This window comes from Dendrobates tinctorius, unplaced genomic scaffold, assembly GCF_039654945.1.
Source record: "Dendrobates tinctorius isolate UK_male_01 unplaced genomic scaffold, ASM3965494v1 ptg000070l, whole genome shotgun sequence".
Classification (NCBI taxonomy): domain Eukaryota; kingdom Metazoa; phylum Chordata; class Amphibia; order Anura; family Dendrobatidae; genus Dendrobates; species Dendrobates tinctorius.
The window spans coordinates 99,716,238-99,736,306 of record NW_027361738.1 but is presented as its reverse complement, the minus strand read 5'-3'; the positions used below and the strand labels follow the sequence as shown (position 1 = coordinate 99,736,306).

Sequence of the window (20,069 nt, the reverse complement as noted above, 5' to 3'; positions counted from 1 at the left end):
ACCAGGAGGCTCAGGTAGGCACTACAATGGGAGCTGGGCTGCTATAGTATCTTTATAGAATTTTTCTTTCTCTGTTTCTTTCTCTCTGTTCTTTCTCTCTAATCTTTTTTTTCTCTCACTCTGTTCTTTCGCTCTCTGTTCTCTTTCTTTCTTTCTTTCTTTCTTTCTCTCTCTGTTCTCTTTCCTCTCTTTCTTTCTCTCTCTCTGTTCTTTCTTTCCCCTCTTCCTCTCCGTTCTTTCCCCTCTTTCTTTTTCTCTCTCTCTCTCTCTCCCTGTTCTTTTTTTCTGTCAACTCTTTTTCTCTCTCCGTTCTTTCTTTCCCCTTTTTTCTCTCCCTCTCTGTTCTTTATTCCCTTCTTTCTTTCTTTCTTTCTTTCTTTCTTTCTTTCTTTCTTTCTTTCTTTCTTTCTCTCTGTTCTTTTTTTCTGTCCACTCTTTCTTTCTCTTTGTTCTTTTTCTTTCTTCTCTCTGTTCTTTCTTTACCCTCTTTCTTTCTCTTTCTCTGTTCTTTTCTTTCTCTCTCTCTGTTCTTCCTTTCTTTCTCTCTGTTCTTTATTTTCTTTCTTTCTTTCTCTGTTTGTTCTTTCTCTCTCTGTATCTTTCTCTTTCTCTGTTCTTCCTTCCATTCTCTTTTTCTTTCTCTGTTCTTTATTTCCCCTCTCTTCTTTCTTTCATGCGTACACTACTAATCAGTAGCCTCCATCACATGAACGTGTTTTGCCATGTCCGTGTGATCCACACAGAGAGAAGTCCGTTTTTGGCCGTCACCACGGATGTCACACGGCATGAGTCGTGGTATGTGTTAAGGGGGGGCCAACTGAGGCTTTTTCGCCCGGGGCCCTCAAAAACCTGGAGCCGGCCCTGCCCAGGGGTGGGTTTCAGCGGGTTCTCCCCGGTTCGGTGGAACCGGTTGTTAAAAAAGCAGCCAGTTCCCCGAACCGGGGAGATTCACAGCCCCGATCCGGTACTTTGATGTTCCTGCAGTGCAGCCGGCAAGGAGCAGGAGCAGAGGAGGACTCTTGCTCTGCTTCCTAGTCCCGCCCGCCGCGCCGGATACCGCGCATTGATACGTCGGGTCGTTCTCTGCTCTGTCTCTGACTACTGGACAGAGCACAGCACACCACGGAGGCCCCCGCCCCGCGCACTGATTCCTGCGCGCAGTGCAGCATTGGCGGGTAACTGGAGCTCGCTGGAGGAGTCACCGCCACTGCCCAGACTTGTCAAGTCAATGTGAGCTGAGCCCAGGCAGCGTGACGGACCGGTGATTTGCGCACACCCGGAGGCCGGAGGAGCAGGATGGGCGGTGCGGGGCCTGGCCATCCAGGAGGCCTTAACCGCGGCCGCGGGATTACAGTGACAGTCTTCTTCTTCTTCAGAGTCAGGCGCGTCGCAGCCTGTCGCCTGTGTATCTGGTACACAGGCCAACGCCGGGTCAGTGAGTTACTGTCTGTATGTGCTGCCTATTGGGGACCTGTGCCTGCCTATTGGGGACCTGTGCCTGCCTATTGGGGACCTGTGCCTGCCTATTGGGGACCTGTGCCTGCCTATTGGGGACCTGTGCCTGCCTATTGGGGACCTGTGCCTGCCTATTGGGGACCTGTGCTGCCTATTGGGGCAGCTAATCGCACGGGTACCGGGAGGCTTTCGCCGCTAAGACCGGCAGGCAGCAACGCTGCCTGGCTGGTCCGGGCGAATTTTAGCCCCCCCTGCAGATACGAACGCTTCGATTGGCTGGGCTGTGTAGCATCTACGATGGAACTCTTGTTGGGACAAAGTGATCACTATACCCCCTACGTCAATCCTTGGGGGTGTAGATTCCAAAATGGGGTCACTTTTTAACTTCAAAGTAACACAGGTCAGATTTGCAAAAAATGGCCTGGGCATTAAGGTGAAAACAGGCCTGCGGCCCTAAAGGATTAAATGAATCGTAGTGCGGAAAGATCTGCAGCATATGAACAACGGTGCAGCTTTTAGTAGAATTAGGATGCTGAAATGATGCAGATTTGGCGTGGGATATACGGCAAAAGAACCCATGGTGTAATTCCGTGGTCTCAAAGCCTAAATGTTGAGTTGTACATTACTGTAGGTGGGCCCCTAAAATTAATTCCCTTGGTGGGCCCTAGACACCCCAGTCCGACCCTGATTACAAAGCTGACATCAACCCTATAAATCATTACCCCGATGGCCCGGGTCAAGCGCCAGAATTGGCACATCTAATGTTGACTGGTATTTTTAGGCTGTCATGAGCCCAATAACAAAGACCTTCCCAGCCTAATAATATCAGAACCGAGCTATCTGCTTTACCTTGGCTGGTTATTAAAAATAGGTGGAACCCTCTGTCTCTCTTTTGTAGAATTATTTATTGTAAAGGTTAAATAAGGCTAAACACTCTTAGTGCCACATGAAAGGCACTAAAAGGTGCAAGTTTATTATAGTAGGGGGCTTGTGAAATTATGTATCTACAAGACATCTATCGATCTTATTAGTTTGTAAACTAGAAATCATTTAGACAATTACAGTATGTAAAAGATGATGATAAAAACGGATTGCATACATAAGTCATTCTGAAGCTAGGTGAGAAGAATCTCATTTTACTTCCATGACACTCTACTTTTCTGGATCAACATCGGACGGAAAGGTAAGACTCTGCATAATGGAATTCCCCTAAAAGGTGAAGCCCACCCTCTATAAAGCAGAAAGGAGTTTCACCCTGGAGGACCTCCATTCTTTAATGGAAAAACCAATGATTGACAACTTATTAAATATTAGATCAAAAAAGTTTTTGGCCAAGTCAGAAGCCCATATAGAGGGTCCTCACAGGTGAGTGAGGGTGTCTGTTGTGGATAGCCGAACCCATTTATAAAAACATTCCCATGAGGGACACTCTAATAAAATCCTCACCACAGTTATGAATAAAACACTGTACCCCAAGTCAACGATTTGTTGCAGATACTTCCTGTAAGTCATGGTCCCTATTGTGGACCCTCAATAATTGCAGGTGGCCTCCTTGAGGACACCTATTGAGAATTCTCTACACCCCCCCGGCCCCCCCGGCCTCTATTGTGGATTGCCTTATCGCCTTACTCCAGAACCCTGTAACAGCCCTGATGGAGAACCAAGCACATATGGCTTTTTGGAGTCTTTAATATTGACTTTTGGAACTTTGAAAGAAGGTCTGATATTTTGGGTTTCTCATTATTTGGAGGATTGGAGGCTGATCCTACCCACCCACACATATAGATGGGAGGTTTGTGGCCCCCTCACCTGCTGGGGCCCCTGTTTTTTCGTGGTCTCCTCTTGCTTGGCACCAGTCTGTGTATACCACATATATTGTATATTTGCGGTTGTTTGTTTGCCTGTATAATACAGAGTAGATGACGGCAGTTTCCGGTGCACAGCTCATTATGAGTCACTTGCTAATTATCCGTGACGTGTTCCCTGAGCTATGTATGAATGCAGTCACCCCACATACCACGCGTGGTGGACGACACTGAGGCAACACGTGAAGTTAGGGCCCCGGTCCCATCACCAGCTTTAACCCTCACACATCTCATAATATATAGAGTATTTATAAAACTTGTCTATTGATGGTCCCATCATCTGTTTGGGATTTTTTAGGTTTGTTAGAACGCTGCCAACTGTTCTCATCCTGTCCTATAACATGGCCTTATAGTTGTTCTTTGTGACAGAGGATAGTCTTATGGTGGCAGCTGTCTGTCCATAAGACCATCATCTAAGTATGTGAAAAATGAGGATGAATGAACTCATGGAGATCAACATCCAACACTGCGGAGACACCATCACATGTTTCTCAACGCAAGCAATGACTAGCCAGGTCTTTCCCCGGGAAGGAACAACCACGGGAAGGGCAGTCTCCGATGAAGGAAACCACCTATGCCAAAGCATGGTATCCATCCACAGACAGCTGTTTTGGGGTATTACCCCTCTTCAGTGTGGAGTAGTAAACTGGCCAGTAGGAGCAATGCCTAGTAAAAGACTGTGAAAAATGAGGATGAATGAACTCATGGAGATCAACATCCAACACTGCGGAGACACCATCACATGTTTCTCAACGCAGTTCATCATCTAAGTATGACCTTGTGGTGTTGTGTGTATATTGTATTTTGTTTTTTTAACCATTCTTACAGCCTCACTGACTTTTGTCTGTTGGAGAGGATAGCATTGTGGTGACTTTTGCCGTTATGGTTCTTTTTGTCAGTCTTCATGGCAGAGCTTTGCCCTTGCGGCGGCGGGCCTTTGTTGGCGCGGTGCTTTGCCCTTGCGGCGGCGGGCCTTTGTTGGCGCTTTGCCCTTGCGGCGGCGGGCCTTTCCCAGCGCCGGGGCTTGGCGTTACTCATTTATTACTGTAGCACAAGGCACAACATTTTGTCTTTCCCGTCACTCTGGCAGGATAGTCGTGTAATTCCCTTCTTTTGCTCCAATTACGAGTTCTCGATAAATCCTGTCCTTAACCCTTTGATGGAAGTATATAAATCATATATATACATAGTATACTATAAACAGGGAATACCAGTCGGATTATTACCGGTGACTGCTTAATTACACCCCGTGTTGTTGGTTGCTGTGAGCCGGGTGGAGCTTCATGCGTGTTTTCTGGGTAATCATCTCCTGGACTCAGTGCAGACAGGTGACATCGGCGGGTGGCCTGACAGGAGGATCATTGAGACTGGCAGGTAAATCAGAGGCGATAATATGGGGGATCCGGAGACATCTATTTGATCCAGTGGATCCTAATTGAGAGCAAGTCACAAATTGATCTGCAAATTTCTATTAAAAAAAAATTGAAGGGTTAAAATGATTTTTTACCCTTTGCTGCATTGTGCCAGATTTGCTAATTTCACACAGTTTTCAGTCGGATCTTGCACAACGATTTTTTTTAAACTTAATTGATTCTGAGCTATCTCATGATATTCTCCAATCACATCCAAAGCTGCACTCCCAATCCTCCTGTTTCCACATGCTCTCGGTGAGATGGAGATAAACCGCTGTCTGTTACCAGGGACCACCAGCGGAATTTCGAAAAGCAGCTTTGGATGTGATTGGAAAAATCGACTTGAAATTCTTAAGCTGTAAGGATGAGGTCCCTCTAAATTATTCAAGGGTCTGGAAAAGCTGGGTACCTGCTTGTAGGTACCGGGGACCTCGTGGTTGTTACTCGGCTTATCCAAAAGAGACATTGGCCTAGGAAATGACTGATTTTCAGATTTATATAGAAATGTTAATTTGAAGTAATATAAATTAGTGTGAGAACTGTGGGGCAGAGCTGTGACATGTAGTACTTTATAGATTGGAGCTTGCGCCCTGTCCTCTTAACCCCTTAGTGACAGAGCCAGTTTTATACTTAATGACTATGCCAATTGTTACAATCTGACCACTCGCTTTATGAAGCTCTGGATCGCTCCAACGGATCCCGCTGATTCTGAGATTGTTTTTTCGTGACATATTGTACTTCATGTTAGTGGTAAAATTTCTTCGATATAACTTGCGTTTATTTATGAAAGAAAATGGAAATTTGGCAAAAATTTTGAACATTTTGCAATTTTCAAAATTTAAATTTTTTTTACCCTTAAATCAGAGAGTCATATCGCACAAAATAGTTAATAAATAACATTTCGCACATGTCTACTTTACATCAGGACAATTTTGGAAGCATAACTTTTTTTGTTAGGATGTTATGGGTTAAAAGTTGATCAGCGATTTCTAAGTTTTCCAACAAAATCTACAAAACCTTTTTTTTTTTTTTTTTTTTTTTTTTTAGGGACCACATTACACTTGAAGTGAGTTTGGGGGATCAGTATAACAGAAAATACCCAAAAGTGACCCCATTCTAAAAACTGCACCCATCCAGGTGGACAAAACCATATTTAAGAAGTTTATTAACCCTTCAGGTGCTTCACGAGAACCAAAGCAATGTGGAAGGGAAAAAGATGAACATTTTGCTTTGTTTCACTAAAAATTTACTTTGGAACTATTTTTTTTTTTTTTTTTTTTAAATTAATTTTCACAAGGGTATCAGGAGAAATTGGACCATAAAATTTGTTGTGCAATTTCTCCTGAGTACACCGATACCCCGTGTGTGGGGGGAAAACCACTGTTTGGGCGCATGGCAGAGCTCAGAAGGGAGGGAGCAACGTTTGACCGCAAAATTGGCTGGAATCAATGGTGGCGCCATGTCGCGTCTGGAGTCCCCCTGATGTACCTAAGCAGTGGAAACCCCCCAATTCTTACTCCAACCCTAGCTTTAGCCTAACCCTAATGGAAATAAATACATTTTTTTTTTTTTAATTATTATTTTTACCTAACTAAAGGGGGGTTTGATCTACTTTTTTTATTTCGATCACAGTGATCAAAATGAACCAATAGGGAAAATTTCTCAGCGGGCGCACTGCGCATGCACCTTCCATTTTCTCCCGGAAGAAGACGCTGGCGGCCCGGGAAACTTCATGGAGGGTTGCAGGGACCTCGGAGGGACCCCATTTCACATTTGATGTGTGATCACATCAGAGGAGAGAGAAATTAAATGGAAAATCGGACTTTTTTTTTTTTTTTTTTGCCGTCGCCTTTATGCCGTAAATAACGTCGATTGCAACACTGGGGTCTGTAAAAAATGATCTGAATCATGTACTCTGGGGTCTTAACTACCCCCAGCAGCTGAGACTCTGGAGAAATTCTGACACTGGGGGGCGCAATATACTTAAAGGAAATCTGTCGCCCCTTTTTTCGAATATGAGCTGCAGGCACCGCCATCGGGGGCTTATCTGCAGCATTCTGTAATGCTGTAGATAAGCCCCCGATGTAACCTGAAAGATGAGAAAAAAAAGAGATTATACTCACCGGGGGGGGGGGGGGGAGGGGGGGGTGTTCCGGTCCGATTAGTGTCCGGCCGCCTCCCATCTTCTATCGATGACATCCTCTTCTTTCTGTCCAGTCCAGTCCCGGCGCCTGCACACTGCAGGACTTTACTCTGCCCTCAACAGGACAGATAAAGTATGCCTGCGCAGTAGCCACGACAGGCAGCAAAGAAGAGGACGTCACCGTTAGAAGATGGGAGGCACCGGACCGCGACAGCCATTGGACTGGACCGAATGCCGGGGTGAGTATAATCTAAGGGTACCGTTGCACTATGTGACGCACCAGCGATCCTGACAACGATACGACCTCGTCAGGATCGCTGGTGCGTCACTACATGATCGCTGGTGAGCTGTCAAACAGGCAGATCTACCCAACGACGCGGCAATCCGTATAACGACCTCGGCGGTCGTTGGGACCTTTTCACACAGCAGCTATTCTGACAACTCCAACCTGTGTCCATGTGTTCTGCGTCGCCAATGAGATCACTCGTCGGTGTCAAACACAGCGATGCGCGCTGGCCAGCGGGCGCCAACGATCAAAGAATGGCCCAGGACATTCGAGCACGATTAGCGATATCCAGCGGGGGGGGCGGTCACCGCTATGTGTCATACGTAGCGAGGTCACTGTTGAGTCACAAAATCGGTGAAGTTTCAGCGATCTCGCTAACGATCTCGCTATGTGAGACGGGGGCTTAACTTTTTTTTTTTTTCTTTCAGGTTACATCGGGGGCTTATCTACAGCACTACAGAATGCATTACAGAATGCTGCAGATAAGCCCCTGATGGCGGTGGCCGCATCTGAAATTCGAAAAAGGGGTGTGACGGATTCCCTTTAATTCTGGGCGCTGTGGCATAAGTACCTTTACTGCTGCCGTTAAAAGGCGTATCGGCGGTTGTTAAGGGGTTAAATAAGCTTTATTCCCTTGGGGATATCCGCTTTAAGGGCCCCCTCTTAGTGGTGACACATGAATGTGGGACGGTGCGACACTTAATACGTCGCCTCTTGCACTTGTTTATCTGGAGTTGCACGTGGCTTGTGTTACTGTGTCACTCGGCTCTGGGCCAGGACACCGTGTGCTTCAGCCGGGGGAAAGTGCTGCCTGCAGGTCTCCAGGAAAAGCTAAGAATAACCCTGTTTATATCGGCTTATCAGCGGAATCAGACGGGCGTAACGGGTCCTCGTTCTGATCGGACGCTACAATGTGCGTCTCCCCGAGGTCACAACGGTACAAGGTACAGGGCGGAGCAGCCTGCAGAGCGCAAAGTGTGTGCGGAGCTCCAAAAGGGCTATGCTCCTGTCACATGTAAATCTGCTGGTATCATACTTCATATCTCCCGGCATTACCTTGCAAGTTCAGGGTTGTTCTCGAATACAGTCATTTTCCAAATTGCCCTAAGAAAATTGCGGCAGTGCACTTATGTCGTGTGTCCCTGCATCCCTTGCTGGTTCATTGTCTGCTCTGGACGTTTCGTATCTCCCTAATTCTGTGTCACTTGGAGTCTCCAGTCACATCCCAAGTTGCATCTAGAAATCTATCCTCATGAGGTTAACGTTACATCTTCCAGTATGTCCTGCTAGTTCAGTCTCTGTTCTGTGCTTCACTTCCAGAGGAGAATCTGCCGCCTTGTTTTTGGAGCTTTGACTTTACATCTCTGCTCACCTCCTGCTGGTTCATTGTCTTTTGGGATCTTTGGTCAGATCCAGAGCTGAATTTAGAAATCCTCTAGCTTTTTGTTGCCCTTTTGTTACATTCTCCTCTGCTGGTTGTGTCTTTTCTGGACTCTAGTCACATCCAAAGCTGGGTGGTAGATGAACTATGCCAGAAACATCACTAATAACCCAGCTAACACCTTACACAGCATGGTAATGTCTGATGTCATCACATCCGCAACCCAGGAGAATTGTGCGTGCCGCTTTGGATGTGAGTGGAGTAAAAATCAGTACAAAGTACTTATTTCTATGCACCTGGAAAGTTTTATGTTTCAATCTAACCCTTCCATGTCAGAGACATGTCACCAGACTGCGGATTGTAGGACTGGACATATCTTTCTGATGACGTTTGGTCGCAATTTTTTATTGTTTTTGCAGCAGAAAACAAACAAATAATGTGACTACGGTGTTAACTTTTCCTCACCCAATAAAGCAAAACGCAAGTTAATTCCTCTCTGGGCCTCCCTGGATAACCTGCTGACGCTTTGTATTCCCAGCTGAGCTGCAGAGGGCGATGTCTTGAGGATGGAGCCGCAGGAGCAATTCCGAGAATATCAGAGGTTAGAAGACTTTGAGGAGGATTCGCCTCCGGGAGAAGAGGATTTACTGGTGCACGTTCCTGAGGCCGTCAAAGGTAAGAGCCCGACCAGCGATCGGCAAATATCTTAAAGGGATATCCTACCATTTTAAAGTAATTTTCCACTCCTTTTATAATTATGACCCATCTTTAAGAGATCGGATTGGAGGTGGTCTGTTTGTTTAGCTCCCCTGCGCACAGCATCAGACGACGTAAACCCTGTACAGAGCCGAACGCCGAAGCCCAGAAACTGTTTAGGCTGGCTTCACATTAGCGTTTTTTTGCGCATCGTGCGCGTGCATGCGTTATGCGCACTTTAACATGGCGTACACATGGTCTAGCGTTTGTACGCGTTCATATGCGTTTTCGTGCGCATGTGTTTTTTTTTTTTAAAGGTGTGCGCCAGACGCAACCTGTTGCATTTTTGGGTCTATCCAACGGCGTAAAAAAACGCATGCGCACAGAATGCGACAAAATAGCATTACAGTGTATGGGAACAAAGGCGTGCGCATGGACATGCATACGCCTGCGTTTGCAAACACATGCGTTTTAAGAGTTAACATGGCTAGAAACTGGTTAAAACGCATGTGCCTAAAAACCGCAAACGCATGCAAAGCGCATGATGCGGGGTTTTTTTGCATGCGCTTCTATTGTGCATGAAGCACTGCGCTAAAAAACGCTAATGTGAAAGTAGCCTAAGTGGCTGCTGAGGATGAGCGCCTATTCAACAAATTAGGAGCTGGGCTGTAATACCACTCTCTACCTGTACACAAGTGTAGCACTGTTTTACAAAGATGACAACTATTTCCTTAATTCCAGACAACCCTTTTAAGGCCTTGATCACATTACCGTGTGTGATGCGAGCAACTCGCACGAGTCTCTGGCATAAACACCCGGCGCTGCCACCGGCAATCAGGACCGGAGGAGCGGCTGCTTAGAAATACATGCAGCTGCAGCTCCGGTCCTGATTGATGATGCGAGTGACTTGTGCGAGTTTCTCGCATCGCACACGGTAGTGTGATCCTGGCCTTAGACTCATGGAGGAATACATTGTATGAGAAAAATGAAAAAGTTGTGGTTGGTGCTCAGAGGTATCAGTCATATCAAGCCATTGGGGGGACCCAAAGGTTCGCCCGCAACACAAGAACCTAGTGATAGGGCACGTCATAGATAAGGGGCTGTAGTACAGATGTGTGTACTATAATTGGGGTTCTTTCTCTCCCTCCAGACTCCTGGCATCACATTAAGAACTTGGATAACTTCTTCACAAAAATATCCTTCCTGATGGACTAACAAAAGCTGCAAATAAAACTCGGAGGAGTGGGGGGGGGGGTGGACTGGGAGGAGAAGGGGAGGGGGGGAGGTGGTGGACTGGGAGGAGAAGGGAAGGGGTGGGGAGGTGGTGGACTGGGAGGAGAAGGGAAGGGGGGGGAGGTGGTGGACTGGGAGGAGAAGGGAAGGGGGGGGAGGTGGTGGACTGGGAGGAGAAGGAGAGGGGGGGGAGGTGGTGGACTGGGAGGAGAAGGAGAGGGGGGGAGGTGGTGGACTGGGAGGAGAAGGGGAGGGGGGGGAAGGTGGTGGACTGGGAGGAGAAGGGGAGGGGGGGAGGTGGTGGACTGGGAGGAGAAGGGGAGGGGGGGGAGGTGGTGGACTGGGAGGAGAAGGGGAGGGGGGGGAGGTGGTGGACTGGGAGGAGAAGGGGAGGGGGGGGAGGTGGTGGACTGGGAGGAGAAGGGGAGGGGGGGGAGGTGGTGGACTGGGAGGAGAAGGGGAGGGGGGGGAGGTGGTGGACTGGGAGGAGAAGGGGAGGGGGGGGAGGTGGTGGACTGGGAGGAGAAGGGGAGGGGGGGGAGGTGGTGGACTGGGAGGAGAAGGGGAGGGGGGGGAGGTGGTGGACTGGGAGGAGAAGGGGAGGGGGGGGAGGTGGTGGACTGGGAGGAGAAGGGGAGGGGGGGGAGGTGGTGGACTGGGAGGAGAAGGGGAGGGGGGGGAGGTGGTGGACTGGGAGGAGAAGGGGAGGGGGGGAGGTGGTGGACTGGGAGGAGAAGGGGAGGGGGGGAGGTGGAGTGGGAGGAGAAGGGGGGGAGGTGGAGTGGGGCAGATTTAATGTTCAGAAGTCTAAAAAAGATGGGTGACTGTCGCAGTGTGAGAAGTGATAGACCTGAGACATGGCTGAACAGAAGGACTGCTCCCGTAGATAACCACGTGCCCCGACACTGACACCCGGGGGCTGCAGTGGAGCTGATTTGCCTGTTTGCACTTTTCCTTGACCACTTGCTGCACATTTACCATTTTCACCAGAAGAATGGCTTCGCCTGCATGGTACTGTCCGACTTCTTTGAACTTGTGTAAGTAGAAAACTTGTCTGCTGAGTCGTTATATCTAATCCTACCATGTGTGATACTGTCTGCTGAGATGCTCTGATTCTCTATTACTCTTTCCTCCCTGACATTCATCAATCTTTATCCTAAGTGGTTAGTATAGATTGTATGATCTTGGGACTTCTCTTTTAACCTCTGCCCATTTTACCTCCCTTGCAGCCAGTTCCTGTTTGTCGTTATGTTCACCACCTTTCTATTTCACTGTGTGGAATATGACGTCCTCTTTGCCAACAAACCGGTCAACCACACACATTCAGGGGCCAGTCCTGACCGAAACAAGGTGACCCTGGCTGATGCCATCCTGCCTGCCCAGCAATGTGCCCTCAGGTGTGTGCCATGCTGAGAAGTAATACTGATTCCTAATCTATACCTAGTGATTTAAAATCGCCATCTGCCAGCAGAATAGTGAGTGCAGCTCCGGGGTATAATACAGGATGTAACTCAGGATCAGTAATTAGAGTTGAGCGACTTTGGTCGGATCGGGTTACATGAAACAAAATTTGTTTCAGATGAAACTCGTCCGACTAGGGCAAAAAAAGTCGGAGTTTCGTCCGACTTTTATTTCCCATTGACTTGCATTGGGGTCAGGTTTCGGATGAAACTCCGACTTTTTTTGCCCTAGTCGGACGAGTTTCATCTGAAACAAATTTTGTTTCATGAAACCCGATCCTACCAAAGTCGCTCAACTCTATCAGTAATGTAATTTATGTACACAGTGACTGCACCAGCAGAATAGTGAGTGCAGCTCTGGAGTATAATACAGGATAAGTAATGAGATATGTATTTCTTGTCTCTTTTGCACTCACAGAATTCAGGAGAGTGGATGGATCATCTTCCTTCTTGTCATGGCGGCTATATTTTGGCTTTATCGCCTGATCAAGATGTTCTGTAACCTGCTGAGTTACTGGGAGATCCGAAAGTTCTACATCCGAGCTCTGAAAATCCCGTCTGTGAGTATTGTGCTGCTCTCTGTATGTTGGGGGAGGATTACCACAACATATACATACTCCAGCCCAGCGTCTCTCTGGCCCGCCCTGACATTACAAGTCCTGGGCCGATTCAACTGGGCTAGAGCACGACTGGGCTGAAATAAGTTGGTGCAGATGCTTAATTGTTTGTTGTTGCTTGTGCCTAGCTGAATCCACACCAGCAGTATCACTGTACCTCATCTTTACCCCTAATTGTCAATGTCTCTCCTGCTCCTCTGTTGCTCCATTTTTGCAGGATGAGTTGTGTAATTTCACGTGGCAGGAGGTCCAGTCCCGTCTCATCTCCCTGCAGAGAGAGCAGCCCATGTGTGTCCACAAGAAGGAGCTGACTGAGCTCGACATCTACCACCGCATCCTACGCTTCAAGAACTACATGGTGGCCATGGTCAACAAGAGCCTCCTCCCTGTCCGCTTTCACCTCCCTCTGGCCGGGGATGTCACGTTCCTCAGCCAGGGACTTAAGTACAACCTGGAGCTTCTCTTCTTCTGGGGTCCAGGGTCTCTTTTTCAAAACAAATGGAACCTGCAGCCCAAGTACAAGCGTCCAGGGCAAAGGCTGGAGCTTGCTCAGGAGCTGAGCCGCACCATCGTCCTCCTCGGACTGGCAAACCTCTTCCTGTGCCCATTTATACTGGTCTGGCAAATACTCTACGCCTTCTTCAGCTACACTGAAGTCATCAAGAGGGAGCCAGGCAGCCTGGGCGCCAGACGTTGGTCACTGTACGGCCGACTTTACCTGCGCCACTTTAACGAGCTGACGCACGAGCTGCAAGCGCGACTGAGTCGCGGTTATAAGCCGGCTACAAAGTACATGAACTCTTTCGCCTCTCCGCTTTTGGCCATTGCCGCCAAGAACCTGGGCTTCTTTGCTGGGTCCCTGCTGGCGGTCCTCATCGCTCTAACCGTATACGATGAAGATGTGTTAACTGTCCAGCACATACTGACCGCCATTACAGTCTTGGGAGTGTTGGTCACTATAGCCAGGTGAGAGAGCAGAATGCTTCTCCAGGACGGGTGGCACTTATTATAGGGGTTGTGTGCAGGTTGTGTGTGTTGTAGTGTCTCTTCTTTATTAATATTCTTCTTGCAGGTCATTTATCCCTGATGAGCACATGGTGTGGTGCCCAGAGCAGCTCCTGCAATGTGTCCTAGCCCACATACACTACATGCCGGACCACTGGCAAGGGCACGCTCATAAGTCAGAAACCCGTGATGAGTTGGCACAGCTCTTCCAGTACAAGGCGGTAAGTAGTCCCGGGACCTATAACGTGTGGGAGGCATAATATAGTTGGGGATTCCATTACTGTGTGGTGTGGGGCTTACAGACATGTGCACTGCTGGTTCTGTAGTGGTGTATTTCACAGCTGGTTCTGTAGTGCTGTACTATTTCTGTAGTTGTATGTTGTAGAGTTTCTGTTTATTCTGGGGGTCTTATATCTTCCTATTCGTTTTACTGTAGGTCTTTATTCTAGAAGAACTCCTCAGCCCCATCATCACCCCATTCATCCTGATCTTCACCCTGCGTCCCAAGTCCCTGGAAATCATTGATTTCTTCCGCAACTTTTCCGTGGAGGTGGTGGGAGTCGGTGATATCTGCTCATTTGCTCAAATGGACATCAGGAAACATGGAAACCCACAGGTGACTCATTGCAGCTCCGGCAGGGGGAGCTTTACTTTTAGGCTAAGTTCACACTGGGTGTTTTTGCTGTGTTTTATAATGCTAATTTTCAGCTGCTTTTTACGGTATCAGCAAAGCCTATGAGATTTCAGAAAGTTCATGCACAAAAAGTTTTTGTTTTGTTTTTTCTCTGAAAAAAGAGGGTGGAATGCACCTCCAAAAATCATACAATGATCTAATGCCGCTAGGCAAAAATATATGTAACTGAACATGAGGTCCTTAGTTTAACATTCTGATCAGACTGTATGAAGCCCACTGCCACATCACAGCAAACCTCATAGTGGGTCCCTACCGCCCTAACGGAGCGGAGCCGCGCGTCGGCCACCACCACAGCGGCAATGCAGCTGCAGAGCTGACAGCCTGGTGTCTCACAGCACCCATGCTGCAAGAGAGAGTCCCCATGACTCCAGGCCGCACCAGCACAAAACCACAGCAATGACCACCTCACAGCACCACACGAAATGTGAGGAGCAAAGAAACTCGCCTCCATCAAGCGCTTCATTGATAGCAGAAATGTGCTAGACCCCTTACATTGCAGTCTCCTGCTAATTAAAATCACCAGTGCCAAATGGGAGGAGTGCACAGCCGAAGAAAAAAAGGACAGAACATGCAATATGCTGAAAAAAGAGAGTGGAATGCACCTCAAAATTGTTGTTTTTTTTTTTTTGTCATCAGTATTTTGTGCTTTGCATGTAATCTTGGACATAAGTGACATGCTCTATTTCAGTGCTCTTCACCCATTGACTTGAATTGGTGGTGAAAAAACACACCAAAAAACGCAGGCATCATGTTTTGCAGCGTTTTTATGCCAAAATCTCATTTTTTGGAATAGGACTTAGATTTTTCTTTCGATTCTAATCAGCATACACACGAGACAAATCTAGCATGCCAAAACCAAGGAAAACATGAATTTTTCCTGCAAAGAGGTCAGGTTTTGCTGTAGAAAAAAACGCTGAAAAAACGACTAGTGTGAATTAACCCTTAAAACGTGTTTAAATATTTTTGTAGCCTATTGATTGCTTCAATGCTTCTAAAATAGAAATTAAGTGACTTTGTCTGCATTTAAGGGATTTGTTTGCAAACTGTAACCTTGAAGACACATAGGTTTGCACTAGAGCAGTAAGTACAAAGCCATAGATCTTCCATTTTTTTTTTAACGATTAGAAAAAAAAGGTTGAAAAAACTGGTGTAAGGTCTTAATAGATGTAATGCCAGAGATTGCTGCAGATGACTGGCATGTGCCCCAGGATATAGATGTACAGTAATATTGCTTTCTCACATCCACCTTTTATCCCCCTTGCATGGTTTTGTGCTGCCTACAGTGGATGTCAGAGGGGCAGACTCAAGCCTCCGTCTACCAGCAGGCCGAGAATGGAAAGACCGAGTTGTCTTTGATGCACTTTGCGATCACGAACCCGCGGTGGCACCCCCCACTGGAGAGCTCTATGTTTATCGGCCACGTGAAGGAGAAGGTTCAACAAGACGCAGCCAACGCTCCCCCCGCCCAGCAGATTCTGTGCGACGCTCCCATCTGCAGCTCCATCCTATCAAATGAATCTGGGACTGCGGTCAGTACTGTCAAGCCCGCCCCCGCTGTATTATTTTTGTCATGCCCTTCCCCCGTTGCACTTTTTACTTCTGCCTGTTGCCAAGTCTGCTGTTCCATCTTTTTTTTTTTTTTTTAGCCTGATAATTTGCTGGCCAGCGTTCTGGTCCATCCAGTCCTGACCGCCAGTGGGTTGCCCACCCGAGACCGCCGCTTTGCTCAGCCCACTACGACAGCATCTGCTGCAGCGAGTGTCTTGGCATCTCTGTCAGCTTCACAGATCTCCAGCCGACCACATGGGATGCACTCCAATAGTTCACTGTACACCAGCGACCGGACGGTCCTGCAGCAGAGGTCAGTGACCAAGCAGAAAATGCTGCTCGTTTCTTATTAACCGCATTTCTGGTGTTTTGGCAATGGGCTAAAATATGGAGTATGACTTAAAATATAGGTATTTTTGTTGGAAACGGTTCATGATCGTGCATAACAGATCAGATCACATTTATCAGTTCATTACTGTATGCCGTAAAGGGAGATCCTCTGAAATCTGTGTATACAGCACCACCTGGAGGTTATTAACTTGTACTGCAAATGTAAAAATGCACTCATTGAAATCGAATAGTTTTGATGGATGTTAGTGGTAGTAGCTCTTGTCATTAATAATTCTCTTCTCTGTCAGCACCATGTCTCCCAGTGAGTCTCAGATCCAGAGCATCTCTCACTCGTCTCTTTTGGCCTCTGAATTTGCATCAGCTGAGATGAGCTTACACGCCATTTACATGCATGAGGTAAGACTACATGGCTCTGTCCATACGTGAGTCTGTGCACAGCTCCGGCCTGTGGTTCTCTGTGTCAGTAGGAGGCTGAGAATTTCCGGGTTTGTCATTCTAGGTACACCAGAATCAGGGCTCGTCACAGCGCCCTCTAGGGATGTGGCAGGCAGCAGACATGTCACCGCATCAGAGACAAGTGGCAGGTATGTTCATGTACAGTGATTAAAAAAAAATACAGGTATAGGATCCATAGGACCCCTCCTATCCAGCTCTACTGGCCCTTATGGGATCCTACCTGCACCTTATGTCGTTAGGATCCCTTTACCCCGGCCCTCTGGCCTCGGCAGGGCCGGTGGAGCCCCCACCCCCTGGCCTCGGCAGGGCTTGACCTCTCATGTTTCCATACTATAGGCAACAGGTCCGGTCATCGCTCCGGCTATCGGGGTCTGCGCCTTGGTGGATGGGAGGAGGAGGAACAGGAGGCTGAAGAAAGAACCCCCCTCCAGGCGGCACACAGCACAAGCAGCAGCGGAAGCAGCTAGCACACGGGACTCCTGTGAGTTGGGTCAAGGGAAAGGAGGTGCAAAAAGTTAATTTAAGGGGGAGGATGGGGAGACATTATTCTATAATTACATGTACAGTCTGAGCTTTCATCATTTTTTATATATATATATATATATATATATATATATATATCTATCACACACACACTAGATGGTGGCCCGATTCTAATGCATCGGGTATTCTAGAATATGTATGCAGTTTGTTTTTGAAGATTTAATAATAATGCACCCCCCAATCCTGATATGTATGGTTCTCTCACCCCCAATCCTGATATGCATGCTACCCTTCAACCCTCTATCCTGGAATGCATGGTCCCCTGACCCCCCAGTCCTAGAATGCATGGTCCTCTCACTCCCCAATCCTGGTATGCATGGTCCCCCTCACACCCCAATCCTGGTATGTATGCTCCCCATTACCCCCCCCTTTCCTGGTATGCATGGTCCCCCTCACTCCCCAATCCTGGTATGCATGGTCCCATCACCTCCCTTTCCGTGTAGCTGCGACCAATCAGCGTCGTGGCCAATCACTGCCGTGGCCCTCTAGCATGTAAAAAAAATATTAAAAAATAAGTTATTCTCACCTTCCGACGGCCTCCTGTCTTCTTTCCACCCGCCCAGCCTCGCTTTCCCAGTAATGCTTTGCGGCTTAGACCGCTGATTACGTCGGTCTTCTTTCTTGCGAGAGTGATATCATCAGCGGTCTAAGCCGCAAAACATTACTGGGAACGCGATGCCGGGCACGTGGAAAGAAGACAGGAGGCTGTCGGAAGGTGAGAATAACCTTTTTTTTTTTTTTTTTTATAATTTTAATTCTCTTTTTTACAGATTAAGGCCTGCGCGTGCCTGCTGCTGATTGGTCGCGGCCACGACCAATCAGCGGCAGGCGCAGCCTACAGTTAAACAGCTGCGCTTGTCGCTAATTGGTTGCGCGACCAATCGACGACCTGCGATTTCAGTTACAGACAGACATAAGACGATTTTTATATATATATATAGTTAGTCATGGTTGGAGAACAGTGCAATGAAGTTCTCCGTATCACATGATAGGATTAGATACACAGCTCAGCAGCTGCTAACACACATGATGGCTTAGATGCAGAAGTTCAGCAGCACAGTCTTGTGTGTGGCGGTATTAGATGCATGGCCCAGCAGTATGGTATTAAATGTGGTGGGATAAGATTGTATCTCAGCAGCAGAGTATCGCAGATGCCTGGATTGCATGCAGCAGGCCATCATTCTCTTCATCACTATATTTTCGTCTTTCTTTCAGCTCGGGCTTTGCAGATATTTGTTCCTGGGATGGAGTTTTGGGTCTTGCTTCCCCCAACATCAGCACTTTCAGAAGATATTGGTGTGTGCTTGGCTTGTATGAGAGCGGATTGGGGGACACTGACATTTGCTGTACATTAAGGGGGGTCTTTGAGTCCCCCCCACAACCCTGTCCTCCTTAAAGGATCAGTGTCTGTATCAATGTCAGTGACTTGAATCAGCTGCTCGCTGTGTATTTGGAGATTTCCTTACAGTGTTATTATCTATTGTCACCGGGTGAAGAACAACAGGACTTGGCTGCCTCCAGCCGCTCTGTCCAACCCCGCAGACTCCTGCCTCGTGCGAGACTGAAGGTGCTTTGCAATGGTTTCTCCAACTACCACCTCCATCATTGTCGTTCCACCACTCCTCATTGAAGGTGTACAGAGCACTCTGCCATCAACGGTGACTTCTCGGCTAGAGGCTGGTGCTAAATCCCTGGTGGATGCCAGGACCTGCGTTACAGAAGTGCCTTTGTCCAGGGATACGCTGCCCGTCTGTCCGGGGGCACAGCGCCCATATTCATGTCTAAGCATTGCTGCGCCGAACACATTTCACATGCTGCTCTCACGGCTGCTTCTGGGTGTGTCATCACCCGCTCCATAGTTACTACAGACAGAGGTATCCTCTGCTCTTTCTGAATGTTTTTTTTTTTTTTCCTCTTAAAGGGGGTCTCCATAAAACTAAATGCTCGCCCTGCCTTCATGGATGTAGTTCTCTGTGCTGCCTGCCTATTAGCATTACCTTTAAATATATAAAGTTTATCTATTCAGAGCTTAAAGGTACAAGCCCCAGGATCGGGAGCGAGGGGTGAAGGCAGCGTCCTGTAATAACACTATTATACTACACTGCTGCTCAGGAAGTGACGTGTACAAATGGATTGCCCGGCGTGAGCACCTAACCATGGGATATGGCTCCGGCTACTGCTCTCTGTTATCTGCCAGTAGTGAAGAACATAATTTCTATAGGTGCCCTGCCTCTATGAGGCTGGAGCACCCCCTCAGACCGCTCCAGCCACCATCGGAGAGTGTTGGTACATGGAGTATTGGTGCTTTGTGGGGGTCTCTGATGGTGTCCTGCTCCACCTGTACATATCTTGTGTGCACTCATTACAGAGATGCATCTGATGACTGTGCCAAGCTGCACCTATAGATGAGGAGGTTGGTGGGGGCTCTGTGCCCGGCGGAGCTGCCCACACCTTATAATGATGCACTGCAGACGCTGGGCTATGGCATGGCTCATTTTGCAATAAATGTTTACATCCTTGTAGCTCTGCGTGTGGTTTCTTGTGTAGTCGTGTGGCATAGGGGCCAGGGAGGCCTAATAGAAACTGGTGAGTACAAGCTATTGTTCTCTGTTAGCACAGCTCTGGCCGGACTGATGAAGCTGATGTTCTTTGGTATTGTCCGTTCCTGCCCTATTTTCATTTACGTCCTCCAACCTCAGATGCAGGAGGCCTCTATAGACGTGGCCATTTTTCTCTCAGAAGACTAAGAAAGTTGTACCGGTAGCCATAGTGGTATCAGTGCTAAAAGTACACAAAACCATACATGATATTCTATATACCCTACATATGTGAGGAAACAAGAGGGTTGATAAGCGTCTGCCAGACGTTTCCAGGGCAAGCGTGAAGTACATGAAACACCAGACCCTGGGTAAATAGGAAATCCT

General features: G+C 47.7%; 1 protein-coding gene across 3 annotated transcripts in view; it reads left to right on the top strand.

Moving 5' to 3' along the window:
* ATG9B (autophagy related 9B) overlaps positions 1-19,667 on the top strand; it is a 68,068-nt gene extending 48,401 nt beyond the window's left edge. For all 3 annotated transcript variants that reach the window (XM_073582215.1, XM_073582217.1, XM_073582214.1), the window contains exons 2-15: positions 9,081-9,217; positions 10,389-10,434; positions 11,446-11,508; positions 11,701-11,868; positions 12,350-12,491; positions 12,766-13,514; positions 13,621-13,774; positions 13,990-14,169; positions 15,531-15,776; positions 15,894-16,108; positions 16,434-16,542; positions 16,646-16,730; positions 16,939-17,083; positions 18,361-19,667. In XM_073582215.1, coding sequence (XP_073438316.1) covers positions 9,109-9,217; positions 10,389-10,434; positions 11,446-11,508; positions 11,701-11,868; positions 12,350-12,491; positions 12,766-13,514; positions 13,621-13,774; positions 13,990-14,169; positions 15,531-15,776; positions 15,894-16,108; positions 16,434-16,542; positions 16,646-16,730; positions 16,939-17,069 — 2,397 coding nt within the window. In that variant the 5' untranslated portion in view covers positions 9,081-9,108 and the 3' untranslated portion in view covers positions 17,070-17,083; positions 18,361-19,667. The remainder of the gene's footprint in view (positions 1-9,080; positions 9,218-10,388; positions 10,435-11,445; positions 11,509-11,700; positions 11,869-12,349; positions 12,492-12,765; positions 13,515-13,620; positions 13,775-13,989; positions 14,170-15,530; positions 15,777-15,893; positions 16,109-16,433; positions 16,543-16,645; positions 16,731-16,938; positions 17,084-18,360) is intronic.
* The last annotated feature ends 402 nt before the right edge of the window (positions 19,668-20,069 follow it).